Source organism: Gopherus flavomarginatus, chromosome 5 (assembly GCF_025201925.1).
Source record: "Gopherus flavomarginatus isolate rGopFla2 chromosome 5, rGopFla2.mat.asm, whole genome shotgun sequence".
NCBI classification, from domain to species: domain Eukaryota; kingdom Metazoa; phylum Chordata; order Testudines; family Testudinidae; genus Gopherus; species Gopherus flavomarginatus.
In genome coordinates, this window is record NC_066621.1 from 12,992,294 (window position 1) to 13,013,611 (window position 21,318).

Here is a 21,318-nt window from a genome sequence, read left to right on the forward strand (position 1 = left end):
ACCGAGATGCCTCTTAGGAGAAACATTTTTGAAGGTGCACACTTTGAGCCTTAGCCATAGCCACTCCACATGCAGAATTCCTGCTGAAATAAACTAGAGCGCGGCTACGGGGTTGTGTCCCAGTGCGGTGTAACTTAAGGAACAGACAGGGAAGGGTTAAAGGAAGCAAAAATTTGGAGAAGTAGTTTTGGACCAAACAACAGCAACAAAGAATTTCTAAATCCAATCGATATTTGTATTTTCATGGTACCTGGAACAACCCAACACACATCCATGGCTCTGTCTTGTTTGCGTGACCTGCAGTCTTATCTATATCATCTTTTCCTTCTTGTGCATTTAGGACTTATTCATTGATGAAGCACAATGGTCATGTACTGGACCACAGCATCAGCTAGTCCAACAATTTTCAAACTATGGTCCATGGAGCATTTTGCAGGCAGTCCATGGAGAGCTAACCCTTACATGATGCTGACTCTCATTCTAGCTTCAAACTGTAAAATCACACTGAAAGACAGCTCTGGGACTCAGAGAGGGCAGGATCCCAGAGCTTGGGCCCAGTCTAAGCCTGAATTTCTACACATCAATTTTCAGTCCTGCAGCCCTAGCCCTGTGAGCCCATATCAGCTGACGTGGACCAGTCACGGCTGTGTTGTGTTTTTTTTTATTCCAGACCAACTAAACATCATTCCTTCAAAGCTGCATTTTCAGAGCACCACATATGTAACTTTTCTTGACATCCAGGTACATGCAAGAAAAGACAAACCCTGCTGAGAAGGTAGAGTAAATCTCAGAAGGAAATACCTGTTCATGCAGCAATGAAATGCCATGAGGATAAGTTGAAAATTAGTAAAGAATTAAAAAAAAATCTTCAGCTAGCTTACCATTTTTTCTTTTGGTATTTTCGAATATAAACGATGATGATAACACCTAGAAGAAAAAAACCCCCAGGAATAAGGCAATGAAGTTACATTTTATTTAACATTTTGGTAAACACAGCTAGCAAACTTCACAGATAAGTAGTATGGAAAAGCCCCTCTTGTATCCCAGATCAAATATCATGAGAAGCCCTTTCTTATCCAGAAAATGGTTCTGATGTTGGATCTCCCAGTTTATCATATCTTTAATGTGTCTATACACTGCTGAATGTTTAGATTTCTAACTCATTCAGAATAATGTTCAGTACTCAATCTACTTAACATTCAAGATGTTCAAGCTTTATATCATCTGTTTCCCTTCAAGCGCCTCCAAGCTGTTTAAGGAATTTTCTCAACCAATCATAGGATGTATTCTCATGTCCAAGGTTTAGTCTGGCTTATTTAATTTCTTCCTTGACTGACTAAATATTTTAAAAGAATACATAAAAATTAGAAAATGAATTCATCCGCATGTGTTGGATTCTCTCAATCTTGAACTTGCAAATCAAAACCTCTAATTAGATTGGGCCAGTTAAAACTACATTTAAATTCAGCACAGTTTTCCCTGATTAACAGACAGGGACTGTTGCATCTTAGAACCATTTGACAGGAATACAGACTGCACAGTAGTTTGGGTTTGCATATTCTCAGTCCACATGGATCAAGAAAACTGCTAGAAACCTGCTTGTTAACAGCCACCTCTAGCATGGCTGTGCTCCAAGCACACAGGGAACCTACCCACTACTTGACAAAGCTGCTCTATGGCTCCAATTTAACAAGTCACTTAAACATAAACTTAAAGCACATACTTAATTCTGATTGACTTCAGTGAGATTTATACATACGCTTAAGTGCTTTGATGAATGGGGGCCTATACAGTGAAAAAACTGTTCACAAAGGTTAAGCTACTACAGCCTTTGTGAGTATTCTCTGGGAAAGGGTTGCACATGTGTTCAGAATTTGCTAGCATGATGACTAAACACCCAGGCTCTGGTAAGTGGAGCCCTTCGCACTGCAGACTGACTGACTGAATGGTAGGAACTTCATTTATATAAGTAACAACTTTCTTATTCCCATGATGCTAGACTGTCAAATCCAACCTAGGAAGGGCTTGCTTGGATCTTCTGACAATTTCCCTTCCTGGCTTCTATCCTTTCCATTGTTGGTGAGCACCAGACAAATACTTCCTCCACACTTAGGGCTGTATATTCTCACCCAAGACAGAACTACAGACGTGAAACTTTTCTTGAGGGAGCAGGGATGAATGAGATTCTTCGCTGCCCTTGTGTTCCCCAATATTGTGCACACAAAATTAAGACAAAAAGAAGTACTTGGGTACTTGAGGCACCTTAGAGACTAACAAAGTTATTTAAGCATAAGCTTTTGTGGGCTAAAATTAATTCTAATTCAGCAATTTCTCGCTGGAGTCTGTTTTTGAAGTTTGTTTGTTGTAGTATTGCCACTTTTAGGTCTGTAATGGAGTGACCGGGGAGATTGAAGTATTCTCCGACTGGTTTTTGAATGTTATAATTCTTGACGTCTGATTTGTGTCCGTTTATTCTTTCGCGTAGAGACTGTCCAGTTTGGCCAATGTATATGGCAGAGGAGCATTGCTGGCACATGATGGCATATATCACATTGGTAGATGTGCCGGTGAACAAGTCTCATGTGATTAGGTCCTATGATGATGTCACTTGAATAGATATGGACAGAGTTGGCAACAGGCTTTGTTGCAAGGATAGGTTCCTGGATTAGTGTTTTTGTTGTGTGGTGTGTAGTTGCTGGTGGGTATTTGCTTCAGGTTGCGGGGCTGTCTGTAAGTGAGGACAGGCCTGTCTCCCAAGATCTGTGAGAGTGAGGGATCATCCTTCTGGGTACTCTTCTGGCTCTGTCAATCTGTTTCTTCACTTCAGCAAGCGGGTATTGTAGTTGTAAGAACGCTTGATAGAGATAAGTGTTTGTCTCTGTCTGAGGGGTTGTAGCAAATGCAGTTGTATCTTAGAGCTTGCTGTAGACAGTGGATCATGTGGTGTGGTGTGGTCTGGACGAAAGCTGGAGGCATGCAGGTAAGTATAGTGGTCAAGTGGCAATACTACAACAAAAAAAAAACTTCAGAAACAGACTCCAACGAGAAACTGCTGAATTGGAATTAATTTGCAAACTAGACACCATTAAATTAGGCTTGAATAAAGACTGGGAGTGGATGGGTCATTACACAAAGTAGAACTATTCCCCCTACTGTTACTCACAACTTCTTGTCAATTGTTGGAAATGGGCCATCCTGATTATCACTACAAAAGTTTTTTTTTTCTGCCTGATGACAATAGCCCACCTTAAATAATTACACTTGTTATAGTTGATATGGCAACACCCATTTTTTCATGTTCTGTACCTATCTATATCTTCCTACTGTATTTTCCGCTGCATGCATCCGATGAAGTGGGTTTTAGCCCACAAAAGCTTATGCTTAAATAAATTTGTTAGTCTCTAAGGTGCCACAAGTACTCCTGTTCTTTTTGCTGATACAGACTAACATGGTTGCTACTCTGAAAATTAAGACAGAATCACAGAAGGTTTCCTAGTTCAGGAAAATATTATGAATAAAATTACAAGACTACAGACAGAGAAAATAAGTAAGAGCATTAATAAAGGCTTCTCTCCAGGGAATGGCAGTACAATCTCAACTATGGGCATATATTTTTCATGGCATCAGAGGGCAAAAAGTTAGTTAGTGGCAGAGAAATTCAAGAATCCTAAATCCAATGACCTTTAGGAGTTAAGTGGGGGGCAGGGATGAGACAGAGGAAGCGCAATAGTAAAATAGCCTGGACTGTGGACCTCAAAACACAGTCATAGCTCTAGTGCATCTAATTATTTTTTCAGTATTAAGTTACTTACTAATGGCGAAGGCAATGGCGATGGCGGGAATGCCAATGCGTGTATCAAAGCCAGGCCCTAAAGAGAACCAAAATATGAGCTAAATATGAAACCATATTCATGTCAATAACCTACAGGAACTCATCCACAATCTATGCATATGAAGCCACACTTAGTACCCTAGATTATACCAGATATGAATGAAAAATTAATGGAGTCACATAAAACACCACATTATAAAATGAATAATCACTAGCTATGGAAATCATGATCTGATCCCTCGAGAACCTCACAAAGAAGAAAAGCATATTTTCAAGAGATTGCATACATACGTATCTTGTAATACTGGCAGGAAAACCATTTTAAAAATGGATGAACCAATCTCAGTTTAAAGACTTTCTACAATACAACCCAAGGGGTGTTAACTATTCTCTTACACATGCTTCTAGGCTCTCATTTTCCAAGCCTGCACTGGCCAGCCATGTGTTTGCCAAAACACTGAGTAAGCAAAGAATCATTACACATGGGCTGTCTAGATGGGGTATCAGAATATCCTGCATGTTGTCATCAGTCAGTGATAGGGTATGTCTACATTACAATTAAACACCGGCAGCTGGCCCATGCCTGCTTGCTTGGGCTAAGGGGCTGTTTAATGCTGATGCAGATATTTGGGCTCGGGCCTGCAACCCTCCCACTTCGCAGGGTCCTACAACCCCAGATCAAGCCTGAGCACAAATATACCACAATTAAACAAACAATCTCATAGCCCGAGCCCCAGGAGCCCAAGTCAGCTGGCACGGGCCAGCCACAGATTTTGAATTGCACTGCAGACATATTCTTAGATGTGAAAAGCATTGGAATCAGTATTTACAATTATCCAAATAGATGATTTCATATTGTTCATCATAAGTGTAGGTGTAGGACTCAGATTTATTGAGGGCTTCAGTGTTGGCAGAACACACAGTTTGGGTTCTTTTTTGTTGTTGTATAAATAAAGCTCAATGAAAAACATTTTAAAAACCAGGCAGGAAACTGGCTAATGGGAGAAAAAAAAAGTTAGGGAAAAAAAACCAAACACACACACACAGAGAAAGAAATCTAGCTGATTTAGAAACAAATTTATTGTTGTGGTCTCCCTAAGTTACTGACTAGAAAGGAAACTTAATTTAATTTATTTATTTTTGGCAGAAATTCAATATAATTCCAATCTCATGCACATGATCAGCAACATTCAGGGGTTCCTTAGTGTAATAGACTTGAAAAACATTTGAAAGTATGTGGCCAGCTCCAGTTCTGAAGCTCCCTACAGCCAGGCTTCCCTGCTCACCACACACATTGCGCTACCCAGTCTAAGAGCTCAAGTGTTTTCTCTCTCCCCTCAGTACGTCACCTCCACCTTCAGGATCAGCAGAGTTGCCAGCAGTGTTCAGCGCAGAACCTGTACAGAAAATAAAGTTTTATAAAATACCTGAGGTGCTCTCTACACAATTGACTATTTTAAATAGCAAAAAGCCAGCAGAGATTCCTGGCATGTAAAGACATCAACACGCACAAACAAACAGACTGAAGTGAAGTTTATCTTGCCAAGCACAGGACAAAACATTGAATTTTAAAGAATCAAATCCACAACTGCTCATATTCTCTCCCCAAGATATTTGAAGAAAAGCCCCCAAGCATGCCAGTGAAAGCAGTCAGACTGAATAACTGCTAGAGTCAAGCCCCTCCCAGGGTTTTACCCACTTTATTTTCTCTAATATTTCTTTCTGTTGGGTATACCGTCAAGTCTGTAGAAAGCAGAAGATCCACACGCATCAGGTGCATTACCCCATCGTCATTCCAAGAGCTAATTCTCTTGGCTGGAAATTATTTACTCCTGAATTCCCATCCTTGGGATAACCATATGGATTTGGAGGCTAACTGTCTTTGTTACAGGAAAATCTACACCTAAGAAAGATCGTTTGCACCACTGAAATGATCTGTGCTTGGATGCCATAGAGTGATAGATTTTCACACACCACCCCCTACTGCAGCCAATAGTGTTATTAGTTGTGTTGCAATAGTGCGTGAAGGCTCAAGTCATGACTCAGGGCCCCACTGTGCTAAATGCTGTAGAACTACACAACAAAAAGGAGGTCCCTGCCCCCATCCCTCTCATTAGAGATGCCATCAATCAGCCCAGACAATAATATTCCTTACCCATGGTATTGGCCACTTCACTCTCCTTTTGAGAGGAATCAAAGAAATGGTCCATGGTCAGAGCCCGGTGGGAATTCTTAGGAAAGTGGAAGGTGGATAAGGACCCACCAAACAGCCTAACCCACTTAGCCTAACTGAAAGAATTTGCCAAATCTAAACGCTTGGCTACACATTGTGTACAACGAGGCTATTTGTGCATATATAATCATTCCATGACTCAGTACTGGGTTGCAACCCGCAGTTTGAAAACCATTGCTTTGGGGGACAAACTGTCTCTTTATTATGTTTGTACAGAGCCTAGCACAAGGGGCCCATGATACCCAATTGGGACCTTTATGCAATATTGGAATATAAGTAGTACTATGCTGGTAAATCATTTCTGAAACAACTATTTCATATTTTCCAGGTGATGCAGCAAAACTGTAAGAGCATCCCGAGGATTTCTGTGCAGTCAAAACTCAAATATAAAATTACTTCCTATTCCTGTCGATCTAAACCACACATTCCTGAATCAAGCACAAGTCATGGCCTGAGCAAATTTATTCCAGAGAAAATAGAATACTTACGACTACAAAACTCTGCATTGGTTGACTACTCTAAGTTTGCAAGGCAAACAGCAATGTCTGACTTTACAGGGATTTTAACAAAGCCATCACGGCACTTACATATCACTTCTCTGTTGGTAGTGAAGCCTCCTATGAGATTAGTATCACGGACGACACGATGGAGCCTTTGGTTGAGCCCACACTGACCTATCAGAAAAACATAAGAACACACTCTCATTTAACAGGAGAGAGATGTGTTTTAACTAATTTCACACAGCTGCCTTTGTTGAAAAGGATCCTGACATGCCTTAGATGCTACAGGGACCTGCCACAGACCAGGTGAGCCCTGTTGTAGGGGGTTCCTCAGGTTTTCCAGTAGCCTATGAGAACAGACAAGCTTCCCACAGCCAGAGGTTTAAACTTAAGGCGTCTTCACTGTTGTGCTAGGTCAAGTTATCTAAACAGGAATTAGCAGAGCAAGAGCAACCACAGTGCAAAAGTATGGTGGAGGTGCAGAGAGCGACTGGATAAGCAGCACAGAGTAGCTGAGTCCCCATTGCATGACTACTTCCAGTCTAAGCAACTCTCTAGCTCCCACCCACACTCCTAGTGGGCCAGCTAGGGGGCCAACTCGAGCTGGAGAGATCAGGCCCGGCTCTAACTTTTTTGCTGACCCAACCAACCAAAGAAAAAAAAAAAAAAAGCGCCGCCCCACTGAAACAAAAACAACCCCCACCAAGCACCACCCTGACAAAACAAAAAAAACCCGGGCACCGCATCATTATTTTTGCATCTCTGAATAGCAGAATTATAGAAGTTAAAATTATTTTTACACCGTACATTTCATTTTTATTCAAGTGGCAATTTGAACCCAATATTCTAGACCGGGGTCAGCAACCTTTCAGAAGTGGTATGCCGAGTCTTCACTCTAATTTACGGTTTCGAGTGACAGTAATACATTTTAACGTTTTTAGAAGGTCTCTTTCTATAAGTCTTTAATATATAACTAAACTATTGTTGTATGTAAAATAAATAAGGTTCATAACTGTGTCAAGATGGCTTGCACATCAATTGAAATGGAAAAGCAACAAAGACACTCACCAACACAAAACTCAGAGTCTACTGACCATGTTGAATTTGCAAGACATGTAACTACAGGAGACCTTCCAGGGACCAAAATATATCCTGGGCGACAGGAGTATTTCAGTTCGGTCCCAACAGGATAGGAATTGTTCACTACCCCAGGCAGCTCAGCAAAACTCAATCTTGGAGGAGAATCACAAATGCATAGCAAGAGAGACAGAGAAGGAAGGGAAAAAGTTAACTACAGTATGAAAGATACTCAGTAGTCTTTCGTAACAGAATACTCGTTTTTGAGAAGCCGCAAATGATTTTATTGGGGACAATTTGGATGTACTTGTTTTCATTAGAGCCTTGAAGCTAGTTCACTCATGCGATGCACGGAAACTGTATGAGAGGAATGAGGACAAGTGCCAATGAGAAGCAAAGTCAGGAAAGTAACTGAAATACTTCCTGATGTTCTGTACTGTATTTTCTAAGGGGCAACCGATCCTAAATTCTCAATTACTGATGGACAATCTTCACTCGTTTGCTATATTTGCTTTTCCACAAGCTACTCTTAGTATAAGCTTTTATGAGCGATGTACCCAAAGAATTGGATACTAATACCTTAACCGTATCACTGAATTTATTAATCTTAATTTGGGATACTGTAGATTATGTACTATATGTACCTTATGACTTTCAAACCAAATTTTGTACTTCGGATAATTTAAGCATTATATCCAGATGTACAGATGCTCTTTTCTTACCTTGTGTACTGGATCATTTTAACATTAGTTTTAATGAAGTTTTAAATCCATTTCTGTACAGTCACAAACCAAAGGCTATAATGGGGGAACTTGCTTGTTTTATAATCTTAGGAATTGTATATGCCAAACTTCGTGTTACTGAAATTGGTCAGCTACAGCAGCTGCACCTTTACCTGCTGTTCAAAGTGGCTTTTTCTTTCCCCTCAGCCTGCCTCCAACCATGGACAGGAGACACCCCCAACACCAGGCCCTAACCATTAACACTCCCACCAATGGGACAGAGTTTAAATCAATTTTTTTAAAATTAGTGGAGATATCCTATCTCCTAGGACTGGAAGGGACCTTGGAAAGTCATTGAGTCCAGCTCCCTGCCTTCACTAGCAGGACCAAGTACTGATTTTGCCCCAGATCCCTAAGTGGCCCCCTCAAGGATTGAGCTCCTGGGTTTAGCAGGCCAATGCGCAAACCACTGAGCTATCCCTCCCCCCAGGCAGAAGCGCTCCCAGGGGTCCAAGACTCACAGAGGTACGGTGCTAGGGGCCGGTGTGGAAGCAGGTACCTGTCGCTGCCATGGGGTTTGGACCCCCTCGTACCCTCCTGCCCCCAACTGGCCAAGCTGGATGCAGCCCAGGCTGAGGGGCTGCATGGGGGCAGGAGCCAGGGCCCCGTGTAATGGGGAGAGCCCAGGGGAGTTGCTGCAGCTCCGGTCCCCACCCAGCCTGGCACTGATGTGGGGGAAGGCAGGGACCGAGGGGATTCTGTTCCCAGGCAGGGGCCACCCTCCTCTCCGACCCACTTACCCCGAGCAGGAGCAGCAGCGTCAGGAGCCCCCCAAGTGCCAGGCTGGCAGCATGGAGCCAAGACCACAGCGGGGCCAGCAGCAGAGTCTCAAGGGCGTGACCACTTGCTCCGGCTCTGCCAGTGCTGTCCAGGCTACAGCTCGGGTGACAGCAAGGAAAGGGGGCAGGAAGCAGGGGCGTGACCAGGACAGTTTGGGTGGGGCATGAGAAGTGGGGGTGGGGTGTGTGTTCAAAAGGGGCGGGGGTTGTGTCACTGCTTTGCACCCAGGCGCTGTCCGGGAAGGAAGTGGTGGGGTCAGGGAAGGAGAGAAGAGGCTGCACTGGGCCCTGGTTATTAGTTCGCCCCAGGGATCAGCATCAAGCCTGTGTCCCAGGAGGCAGGGGGGGACCTGCCCAGGCACACACACAGAGGGGGCCGGATTGCCCTACTGCATGCGTATCTTTGTGGGTGCAGTCATGGGGCACATTACATGGAACCACTCACCAGAACTACCCCTCATTTGCTTTTGTTCATTAGGGTGTAAAATGGAAACATTTAAAGCCCTCCCTCGGTTTCCCTTTCAGTCTGCATCCCTGAGTGCAACAGCATTCCCAGGCCCTGTTGCCAGGAGCGGGCTTTCTATAGTGACCAGAGCTGTTTATTTCAAAAGATATAAAATCCATTGTTTGTACTAACCTAACTCTGTTCATTTTTTTTCCCCTTTGGTGAACAAGCTTTATGTCGATGTTATTACATTAGGCCAAAAGAGTCTCAGATGGGGGCTTAGACAGGGGCTGTGTTATTTAGAAATTTTTATTTTTAAATGACTGCCTCTTTCTTTGAGGGAAATTCAACCATCAGACATGGCTGGTATTTAATCTGAATATTGATGCATTTCCCGCACAGTCTCAGTGTTGAGAGGGGTGCGGGGAAGGAAGAGGAAACAGTCCCATAATGCAGAGACCTGGTCCATTCCACACTGCTGTATTTAGTTTCTGGTCCAACATAGGAGGATACATGTTCTGACATTCTAGCAAGAGTCACTGAGAGCCACTCAGAGCCAGGAGGTTGCTAAACTAATGTTTAGGAATCTGCATCTTTAGAGACAGGACATACTTAACCCACTTACACTTTGGAGAGCCCATGTACTATCAGTTAGGCTACCTTGCAGATTGCTGCTGGGATCCCATTCCTATATTCTACAGGACGCTCATAGCAACTCCTACATTGAGCTGCCTACCACTTCCCTTTACAAAAGAGTTCCCTTCTCCCCCCCACCACCTTTTTTTTTTTTTTTTTTTTAAAAAGGAAAGAGCTCTAACAGTTCCATGGTTTGCAGCAGAGATGTGAAAGGCTCAACGTGGTGCCTCTTCCTACCACCGTGAGTTACAAACTGCCAAAATCTGTCATTTCCCTTCAGTTTTACTCATCAAAACTTCCTAGAGGGACTTCTAAAACCCCTGAACATGCTGTTCTCTCTGAGCATTCTCTGCAAGGTGTTGCCATGCGCAACTCAGAACTATGTATCTCTATCCCTCACATCAAAATATCCTTTGGCCTAGGAGAAGGTGCACCATGTTGGGAACCAGGAGATGATGAGTTCAACTCATTATTTCTACTGACTGGTGTTAACAACCCTGTGCCCTTCAAAACTGAAGTTATCACTGAGCAACCCATCCTCCCTGAATGAAAGCTACACAAGCTAGGAAGAGAACCCAGATCTCTAATATGGCAGCCCCAAGTCTCATCCACTTAGCCTAACTGAAATAATTTGCTGAATTTAAACACTTGGCTACGTGATGTGTACAATGGATTATATATGCATAAATAGCTTCATTTTAAAAAAGCCCAGAAGTTACATAAAACCCACAGCAGAAACAAGTTATTAAAATTGGAAAGCATTCAGAAGTTAGGAAATCACAGAATTAAGGTTACCCATGAGATCTAAATTTTTCCTCCTTGTGTGTACATGAAGCGACAACCACTTTTTAAGGATTACATTTCCAACAGCAACCAGTGTTCCCTCAAGTTGTAACTTTAGATGATTAATGCCTAACTCAATTTCCTCATGTTTATGGGTTTGCCTAGCAATCAAAATATGTTTTTTCTGGTGGAAGAAAGTAGAACAAGAGGAAGATAAAAACAGTCAGTCACCTTTGCATTCAGGGGCAGACCCATTCCAGACTCCACTGATGTTATCTTTAGCTGTACAGTGAATGGATGCCTCTCCAGTGAGTGAGTAATTATGGTCACATTTGTAAGTTACCAATGAGTTATAGACAAAGATTTCCACGTTGCTGCCATTATGCATCCCTTTGGCAATATTAGGAGGAGGAGAACAAGTAATCGCTGAAGGAAAAGAGAATGGCATCAGGAATATGAATGCACATTTCAGTTAGAGGTGAACTGTAAAGATTAAGTAAACCTTTACAATTCCTCCCAAAAAGGGGGAAAATATTCAACTATTTGAGAGTGTAATTAGTACTGTCCTTAACAAAACGTGAGGCATTACCTTCCTTAGATTTACAAACTTTTCTCCACTTCCAACATCCATTCATCTGGAAGATTTTGGCTCCATGAAACAAATCCCAGATAACAGCCTTATCAGTCCACATCCTTCCCCCACATTATATATAAGGAGCTAGGACTCTTTGATTTACATCCTTGAAAGACAATAGTTGTGCTTCTACAACTTTCCAGCAACTAGACGCTTCAATTAGAACTTTTCTTCTACATGCAGCTGGTTCTAGACCAGATTGACAGATCCGGTTGACAGATCCGGTTGACAGATCCACCCCAGGCAGTGTCCACAAGGACAAAAAAGTAAAAGCAAATAAATTGGAAAGAAGTTTTAATACTGGATTTCACTCCAAAATAGCCTCAGATTTTGAGTATGGAGTCCAGGGCTGGTTGGTCAGTTGGCTGGTTTTGAGGGGAAGGGAGGAGAATAGTTAACAGGGAGGAATTACACAGAATAAAAAAAAGTTGGATGAAAAGGTTCAAAAGCAGCAGAGATTATTTGGCGAGGAATGAGAAACTAATCAAACCCCACCATCCCCGTGTTCAGGGTTCAATTGTGTCTATACACCAGACACCAAGCCCAAGGGGAATGCTCTGTAGGGACAGAGAGGGTTGTGGGGTTTTTTTGTTTGTTTAAAGTGTGGCTTCTACAGAAGGCACCAGCAACACAACAGATCCTCCTACACTTTCATCATGTCTTCCTGCTCTCAAAAATATCTATATTATCAATGTAATCTAAATTAAGTGAATATAAAATACACATGAAAGCTCTGTAACAGTTACTCTGCAACAGCTCCAATCATAAATTCTTCTTAAAATCGTAAAAATAACCTGACCTTCACAAGTTGGAAGCTGACGCCATTCAACTTGATCTCCCTTCAACAGACATTGGATGAAAGTCCGCCCATGTAATCTGAACCTAAAGAAAACAGAAAAAATTTCTTACCTAACTCTCTAATTATTACTGTAATAGTCTAGAATTTTGGAAAAGGGGATCTTTCTGCCAGTAAGTGACCCAGTACGGTCATTCCTAATTTAAAGTACGAACATGACCCCTAGGACCAAAGAATGTTGAGTAGTTAAAATCAATGTAGAACAAGCAAATGGGTGGGTATAAGATTGCAGAGACCATGTTAGCAGGTGAATCCTTCCCCTTAAAGTCTACACTAGCTAGATGCTTGGGAATTTCTGGGCAAAATCTTTGTTAAACCTTAGCAAAGGGAAACAAGTAAGTCCCTCATTTCTACATTTTTTAATGCTTCTTATTTCTTACATCTCCAGAAGGTGGAAGAAGTCCCTAAATAAGATCCAGAATTTGAAAAACACTAAGGAAATTGGTAATTTTCCAGACTGTTAATCTTCTCAAAGTGTTCGCATGTCAAAGATGTTTGGATTTTCAGAGTAGGAGGTTGCGTCACACCTCCCTTGTGGGGAGCAAAGTACTAAAAGGGGTATCTCTGTCATTCTGGAAGTCAGTAGCTCAGCCTTCTGAGTTCCATCATCCCTCTTCCTATTTTAACTCTGCTCTTCTACCAAAGAGTTGGCAACAGTCCACATCCAAGACACACTTAGCTAGACCGCTAGCTAACTCTTACAGAGGAAGTACTGCATACTGGCAATGCAGTCACTTAGCCTTCACTACTTCCTTTAACACCACAGGCTAAAGGTTGTGGCCTTATTTAGAGAATCAGATGAGAGGTGCACCTAGTAAGGTTGGTTTCTTCAGGTTCTTTCAACAGTCTGCTGAAACAGCAGGGATCAAAAGGATAGACATGAACATCATTTGTGACCAGGTGGCTACTGCTTTTCTTCCAACTTAAAACATTACACCCAAAGGCCACTTGTGCTGACAGCAACAACAGGGAGAGAAGACATCTGCCCCAGGTCTGTCTTGCTGCTGCCACTCTTTCAAAACCCGAACATCTCAATGTCCAAGCATCATCAGCCCATTTAAACCCAAAGCTTTCATTGGCAGACACGATTCCAAGGTGTGGAACTCCTGTACACTTCTGCAGAAGAAAATGTGAAGAATCACAACAATAGCTTGGACATTCTTGTGGGTGCAACTCAGGTGCAGTATTGGCGAGAGGAAAAAACCACTAGACTGGAACTCAGGAAACTTGGATTCCATTCTCATTTCTGCCTCTGGCCTGTGGGAAGTCACTTCCCCTGTGCGCTTCAGATTCCCTACCTGTAAAATGGGGTAAACAATACTGCTGCCCTTTGTAAAGTGATTTGATATTTTAAAAATCTCTGATGACAGAGATTTCACAACTTCCCTAGACAATTTATTCCATAACCAGCCCCTCCCAATCATTATGATCCTAACACAGGGAATCTAACCCTGTACATACCACTGAAATGGGTGATGCAGTGAAAAACAAAATGATACATGAATTAAAACGAAGACATCCATGCTCATGCCATGTGCTTCCCTGTTCAATTACTCTGATGTCCAGAAAGTACCTGCATAATCCAATGAAACTACAACCCAATCACATATTATGGTAGTTTTTTCCCCCAAGAGCAGCTTGAACAAACTGAATCACACCCCATGACACCGTAGCTGCACCTGCTTCCTCCCAACTTAATCTTTCAGCTGGAGGACTGAGGGATCATGATCTACACCTGGCCAAATTCAGCTTGAAGGTTATACTTTTTCAATAGGGCCCTGAAGCCAGGACAGCAGATCTGCAGCACCTGCTCAGATTAGGTTTTTAAATTAGATTGGAATTTCTATTATTAATTTTCCACTGTTCACCAGTAGTTTTACATCAAACTAAGCTCTGTGAATGAATCAGCGCCAATTGCCCAACACTCACCCTTCATCACAAATGATGTCTGCTCTTGCACCATACTGGTCATTTGTTAAAACAACAGCTCTGCCATGCTCTGGTCCTTTTGGAACACCACAAGATTTCCCTAGCACAGAACAAGATCAATGTTAGCGTGTTATGCAACAAACTCTAACAGACTTATAAGAGACTATGGCCGGGGTGGCAAAACTGTGGCTCTTTTACAGTTGAAGTGCAGTTCATGGAGCCCTCCTACCAGACTCTTGGGACCTCTACCTTGGAGCAGGGTGGTGGGCTGGGAGCTTATGCCCATCATGGAGGCGGGTCTCAGGGTTTCAGCAGGAGCAGGGCTGAAGCCCTGAGCCCCAGCAGGTGCCTCCTGCTTCAACTCTTGACATTCTGAAGATTGTTGTATGCGGCTCAAAGGGTCAGTAAGTTTGGCCACCCTGGACTCTGGCAGTGGCAGACCAGCAGTCCAGTTAGTTCACTCTCCTACCTAACTGTGGATATTCTTACTGTCCACATTAAGTGTTTAATTCTATCAGTTTGTCAACTTCAATGGCAGAGATTCCTCCTACCTGGTACAGGGAGTTACTTGTGATGTTTTCTCTGATGCCAGACACTTATTACCATAAAGAACACACTATCAGAAATTCACCATGTCCACATGCCAAACAGAAGAGACATGCTGCATTCAGGGTGCCAAAGCAAATACCACTAATAAGTATATTGGGAAAACATCTCCGTCCTTGATGTGGACAAGGATTTTTTTCACATAAAAATATACAGCCTATTATATACATCAAGTATTTTCCTAAGCAGGCATATCAGACTACTTAAGTCTAAGACTGCACAAGAAATTCACATCAGTTTTAAGATATAGTCTGTGTTTGTCAAACAGAATATAACACATACATAAAAGGAACTGCTGTTAAGGGTGATCACTCAGTTGGCTCCTTCCTCTCACCCTGTATTAACATAGGTTTTTGCATGTAATACAACAGATATCAATATAGACTAAATATAAGTAGCTTTGCCAAGACTTATAGAATTCTTCACAACGCAGGCCATTCGTCAATTAAGTTTTGTTATGTATTTTGATATTTGAACAACTTTGCCATAATATAGTTATTCAATATTTCATTTTTTTAATACAGTGATTCAGTTTGGTTGAACTGTATGCTGAATGAGTGGTCTCTGAGGCTAGAATTTTGAAATGTGTGAATTTTAACAACAAAAATATTACTATTATTCTTCTTCACATATAGCTTCCAGGGATACTGTGCTCACCATTTTTAAATAGATATTTACCACAGTACAATATTAACCGTATTGCATTATTTATGATTTCCTATTGCTGCTGGGATGAACAACCAACACAACGAAAAGCTTAACTACTGCAAGTGCTGTCTAACGTTCAATAGTACTCATTTTGCTTTCTCTCTCCCCATTTAAAGCGTAATTGAAAATTTATGTCAAAACCTGAAAAAAAGGTTTTTTAAACTAACATTGACAAGCCGCTGCTGAAATGAGAACCAGCTGCTTAACAGAAAACACTCATCTGTTCACAGAGGGCCACTTGCTCAATGGAGAGAGAAAAGTGACAAAAAGAGACACTCACCTCTACAGAACTCAGGGGCTTCTGACCATGTTAAATTCTCAAGACAAGTAATGACAGGTCTCAGTTCGGTGCTCTCATATCCTGGACGACAGACATAATTCATAGTGCTCCCAGGAGGACAGTAATTCTTCGCCTCATCTTCCTTCCTTAAGGCAGCAGATTTTAACCTTGGTGCGGCACCACAGCTAGCTAGCAAGAAAAGAAAAAGACACAGGGTCTGAAAGATTTAGCTATTAAGTAAGTTAAAAGTACAATTTTATGCCTTTCTATTTATATATTCACACACACACACTTTTAAAAAACAAAGAAACACTAAGTGCACACAGCTCTGTAACATAAGTGAAGGGTACCTAACATGTACCCTGCCCCAAAAGTTTATGATTTAGAGGCAGCAGCAGCTATTACAGTACAGGCACAAAACAGCATAAGAGCATTAGAGCAGGACACTTTGCAAAATATGTAGGGGAAGGGAGATTTTTTTCAAATTATTTTTAAGGAGGAAAAGCAAAGAGCTTGGACAAAGCTAACTGGGAGCTGCTCCAAGCAGTGAGTGATATGAACTGAGTAAAAAAAAGGAAAAGGAAGGAGCTGAGAGAGAGAGAAAGGCATTAGTAGATTGAGGCTTATAGAAAGAGAAAGACAGATTTCCCCCCTGCTCCTCATCTCCAATTCTAACTGAACATTCTGTTTACAACCACTGCACAGTTGTCATCTTCAACTCTAACCTTGTGACCCTTTCCAGTCTGTGTCCATCCTCTCCACTTTATTGAAGTCTCACACAATTCCCAGGGCCTCTACCCCACCCCATTCTCCTGGACCTCTTAGTGCCTTGGACACCATCAAGCATTTCTGCTTCTTTTAATCCGATCATCTACTGGCTATTGCCACTCCAGCCTCTCACGGTTTTTCTCCTGACTCTTCCATCTCATACTTTCAGGTCTAGTTTGGTGGATCCTCCAACTCCCTCACACCCTGGCCCGAGCAGTGAGAATCTCCGAGGATTCTCTCCTTGGCCCACCCTCTTTTCCTTGTGCACCCATCTTTGCGATCCTATCTGCTCTCACAGCTCTGGACGCAATCGTTATATTGACAACTCAGAAAACTCCTGTTTGGATTCCCTGCCAGTAGCTTAAACTGCACATGGCAAACACAGAGCTTGTGGTTTCCTCGCAAATCTTTCCTTCTCCACATCTTCAGTCGCCACTGATTGAACAAAATCCTCTTCCTCTCAGCTGCTCATGCCTGGCAGGGGATTGGGGCGCGGGCTTACCTGAGGTGGCTCCCTGTCAGCGGTGCAGCAGGGGTGCTAAGGCAGGCTTCCTGCCTCTCCTGGCACTGCGGATCGTGTTGCGCCACGGAAGCAGCCAGCAGCAGGTCCAGCTCCTAGGCAGAGGCGCGCAATTGGCTCCGTGCGACTCTCTCTCACAGGCACTGCGCCCCCAGCTCCCATTGGCCAGGACATTTATACAATTTTGTAATATAAGTGGTACTATGCAGGTAAATCATTTTCAAAACAGCCTTATTTCACATTTGCCTGGTGATGTAGCAAAATTGTATGAGCATCCTGAGGATGAAAGCATCCCCATCTATTTCTGGGCAGTCAAAACTCAAATAGAAAATTACTTCCCATTCCTGTCCATCTAAACTGCACATTCCTGAATCAAGCACAAGTTGTCTCACTGACGGATGTTCACAGATTGCTTTGTAACAAGATTCTTGAATAAGCAGGTTAATTGTATATTGTCACTGATCCAGCAAGGAAATTGAAACTAGTTATTACAACTAATTTTGAGTAGACCTATTCAGTGGGGGAAAGTCTGACATTTTCATCAGTGAAGGGTGGCCCCAGCAAATTTGTTCCAGAGAAAATAAAATACTTACCATTACAAAACTCTCCAATGGTTGACCACTCTGAGGTTGAAAGGCAAACGACAGTGTCTGACTTTCCAGGGATTTTAACAAAGCCATCATGGCATTTGTATGTCACTTCCGTTCTGATAGGGAAGCTCTCTCTGCCATTAGTATCACGGGATACAGCACGACTGAGTGTTGGTGGGGCCCCACACTGACCTACCAGAAAAACATAAGAACACACTCATTTAACAGGAGAGAGATTTATTTTAAATAATTTCACACAGCCGCCTTAGTTGAAAAGGATCCTGACATGCCTTAGATGCCACAGGGACCTGCCACAGGCAGGTGAGCCCCATTGTGAGGGGTTTCTCGGGTTTTCCAGTAGCCTATGAGAACAGACAAGCTTCCCACAGCCAGGGGTTGAAACTAAAGGCATCTTCACTGCTGTGCTAGGTCAAGTTATCTAAACAGGAATTAGCCTAGGGAGAGCAACCACGCTGCAAAAGAAAGGTGGAGATGCAGAGAGCGACTGGATTAGCAGCACAGAGCAGCTGAGTCCCCACTGCATGACAAGCTCCAGCCTAAGCAACCCTCCAGCTCCCACCCACACTCCAAGTGAGCCAGGTAGTGGCCAACTCGAGCCTGAGAGATTCATCCCTTAACACCCGCCCCGACGGGCCGTGGGGCCGAGCCCGCTGCCCGCCCGCTCACACCTGTCACTCGGCCCGGGCTGCCCCGCGGCCGCTCGCTCCCCAGGGCCCGGAGCCCCTGCGCCCGGCAGCCAGTGGGGCGGTGCCGCTCGGGCGGGGCTCGCCGCCCCCCGCTCCACCCCCCGCTCCGCCAGTGCGGGGCAGCAGCAGGTCCCCGCTCGCCGGCCCAGCACAGACCGGGGCAGCGCCCGCTGCTGGGGCCGCCGCGACTCACCGCGAGCCCCGGGCAGGGGCAGCAGCAGCAGCAGCGCCAGGAGCTCCCGGGCGCCAGGCCGGCAGCGCGGAGCCGAGACCATGGCGGGGACGGCAGCGGAGCCTCTGGAGCGCCACCACTCGCTCCAGCGCCGTCGGGGCCGGAGCTCGGGGACAGCTGGAGATGGGGGCGGGAGCAGGGGCGTGACCATGAGAGGATTGGGCGGGGCCTTAGAACTGGGGGCGAAGGACGTTCAAAAGGGGCGGGGCTTGTGCCTCTGCTTTGCAGCCCGGAGCTGTCAGAGGAGCCAGTGCTGGGGTGGGGAGAAGATGCTGCGCTGGTCCCTGAGTTATTGGTTCGCCCCAGGGATCAGCATCGAGCCTGTGTCCCAGGAGGCCAGGGGTCCTGCCCAGGCACATACATGGAAGGGGCTGGCTCACCCCCACTGCACGTGTGTCTTTGTGGGTGCAGCCGTGGGCACATTACAGGGAGGGGCAGCTGCTCATGGAACCACCCACCAGATCTACCCCTCCTTTGCTTTTGTTCATTAGAATGTAAAATTGAAACATTTAAAGCCCTCCAGGGGTTTTCCTTCCAGTCTGTATCTCTGTGCAACAGCCTTCCCCCGGGGCTGCTGCCAGGAGCTGCACTGGCCCGAGCTGTTTCTTTCTAAAGATATAAAACCTACTGTTTGTACTAATCTAACTCTGTTCACTTTCCCCCCCCTTTTGTTATCCCAAGAGGAGTCTCTGACACACTTCATACCAAACACACTGCTTCAGGTAGAATAAACAGACATTTATTAACTATAAAGATAGATTTTAAATTATTATAAGTCAAAGCATAACAAGTCAGATTTGGTCCAATGAAATAAAAGCAGGATGCATTCTAAGCTGATCTTTCAATCCCCTTACAAACTTAGATGCTTCTCACAACAGGCTGTCTGGTTGCTCTTCAGCCAAGCTCTCCCCTTTGATCTGTGCTTCCGTCATTTTGTATGGTGTCTGCAGGTGTAGGTGGAAGATAGAAAGAGAGCATGGTAAATGTCTCCCCCTTTTATCATGTTCTTTCTTCCCTCTTGACTTCCCCCACCCCTTCAGAGTCAGGTGAGCATTACCTCATCACAGTTCCAAACTGACCAAAGGAAGGGGGGGGGTGACTCCCTCGGGAATCTAACTAATTCTTTTGTTTCTGCCTATGCCAGCGTCTTTTGTTCCTGTGAGGCTGGGCTGGGTTTATCCCAGACCTGGCCTGATGAGGTGTGAACTCCCTCTCTGCTCTTGAGAGTCTTTGTCTGGGCTTGCTTTAAGCCATTAGGATACATTTTCAGCCTCATAACTATATAGATAGAATTATAACCCATAACATAGCTATTACATCACTATAACAACAATGCTCGGTACATCCTGAGCCTTCCGAAGACATCCAACATGACAAACTTTGCATTGGATACCACACAATCATTTGACAGGGGGGTACTGGATGTTCTCCCAAGGTACAGAGCATGCCCCCCACCCCACAAAATGATCTGGACAGTCCAGAGATAGTTTTATTGTCCCTTTAAGGAAACAATACACAACAACTTGCTATCTCAAATTGAGGTACCCAGACAATGTAACTTAATTAGACTGGATTCGTTTCAATTAAATAATAAAAACAGGTTTATTTAAACTTCAAGGAAATAGATTTTAAGGAAGTACAAGTAATGATACATGAAAGTTAGAAATGGTTACATGAAAAATAAAGATTAAAAAGCTTTCTGGTGCTAAACTTAAACTATACTTGATTCAAAAGTGAAGTCCTTACCCCATTCTGTCAGCATTACAGACTGAACTTTTCAGGTCAGAACACCTCCCTCAAGTCCAGCAGCTGTTTCTTCTGGTCTTCTCAGGTATAAAAAGGGAGATGGACAGGGAGAGAGTAGTGGCTCTGGATGTTTGCCCTTCACTTTTACATTTCATTTCCCCCTTGGAAATGCAAGTCCTTGAGAGCGTTTTTGAGTACAAATTCCTTCCGTGAGATAGCCAGGCAACAAAATTCTTAACTTTACATATAATGCCACACACATCTTACTGTGATATTAATCAGTGAATTATGAGTTTTCAAATGATACCTTACAAGGCATCCTTTGTGCAAAGATTATTACAATAGCATGTAGGGGGTGAATACAAGGTGCTTCTGGTCACACATGTGCATTAGCCTCTACGCATTAATAATTACCTGGTCCCCAGTGCCCAGCTATGCCTCCTTCATGCTCTTTGACTCCATGCGCTGACTCACCAAACAGCTGAATGATGGGATGTGAGCAGAGGAATCATGGGACTTTGCCACTGTTAACTCAAGACTCAGAATGCCAGCGGTTTCTGGAGAGCATCCCTCAACATGCCATGAGAAGAATCCCAAAATGCGTAGAGCCTAGCAGTGGACCAAAGCTCCATAGGATGCCTTCCCAGAATGCAGAGCACTTATTTCTACTAGTTA

At 43.7% G+C, this 21,318-nt stretch overlaps 1 protein-coding gene across 1 annotated transcript in view; it reads right to left on the reverse strand.

The window, feature by feature from the left end:
* Positions 1-18,980, reverse strand: part of CR1 (complement C3b/C4b receptor 1 (Knops blood group)) — a 197,731-nt gene extending 178,751 nt beyond the window's left edge. The window contains exons 1-8 of the mRNA XM_050953674.1: positions 18,859-18,980; positions 17,962-18,150; positions 16,081-16,269; positions 14,487-14,586; positions 12,501-12,583; positions 11,299-11,493; positions 6,583-6,739; positions 882-927 (exon numbers count right to left, since the gene is read on the reverse strand). Of these exons, the coding sequence (XP_050809631.1) occupies positions 882-927; positions 6,583-6,739; positions 11,299-11,493; positions 12,501-12,583; positions 14,487-14,586; positions 16,081-16,269; positions 17,962-18,150; positions 18,859-18,940 (1,041 nt within the window). The 5' untranslated portion in view covers positions 18,941-18,980. The remainder of the gene's footprint in view (positions 1-881; positions 928-6,582; positions 6,740-11,298; positions 11,494-12,500; positions 12,584-14,486; positions 14,587-16,080; positions 16,270-17,961; positions 18,151-18,858) is intronic.
* Positions 18,981-21,318: the final 2,338 nt, after the last annotated feature.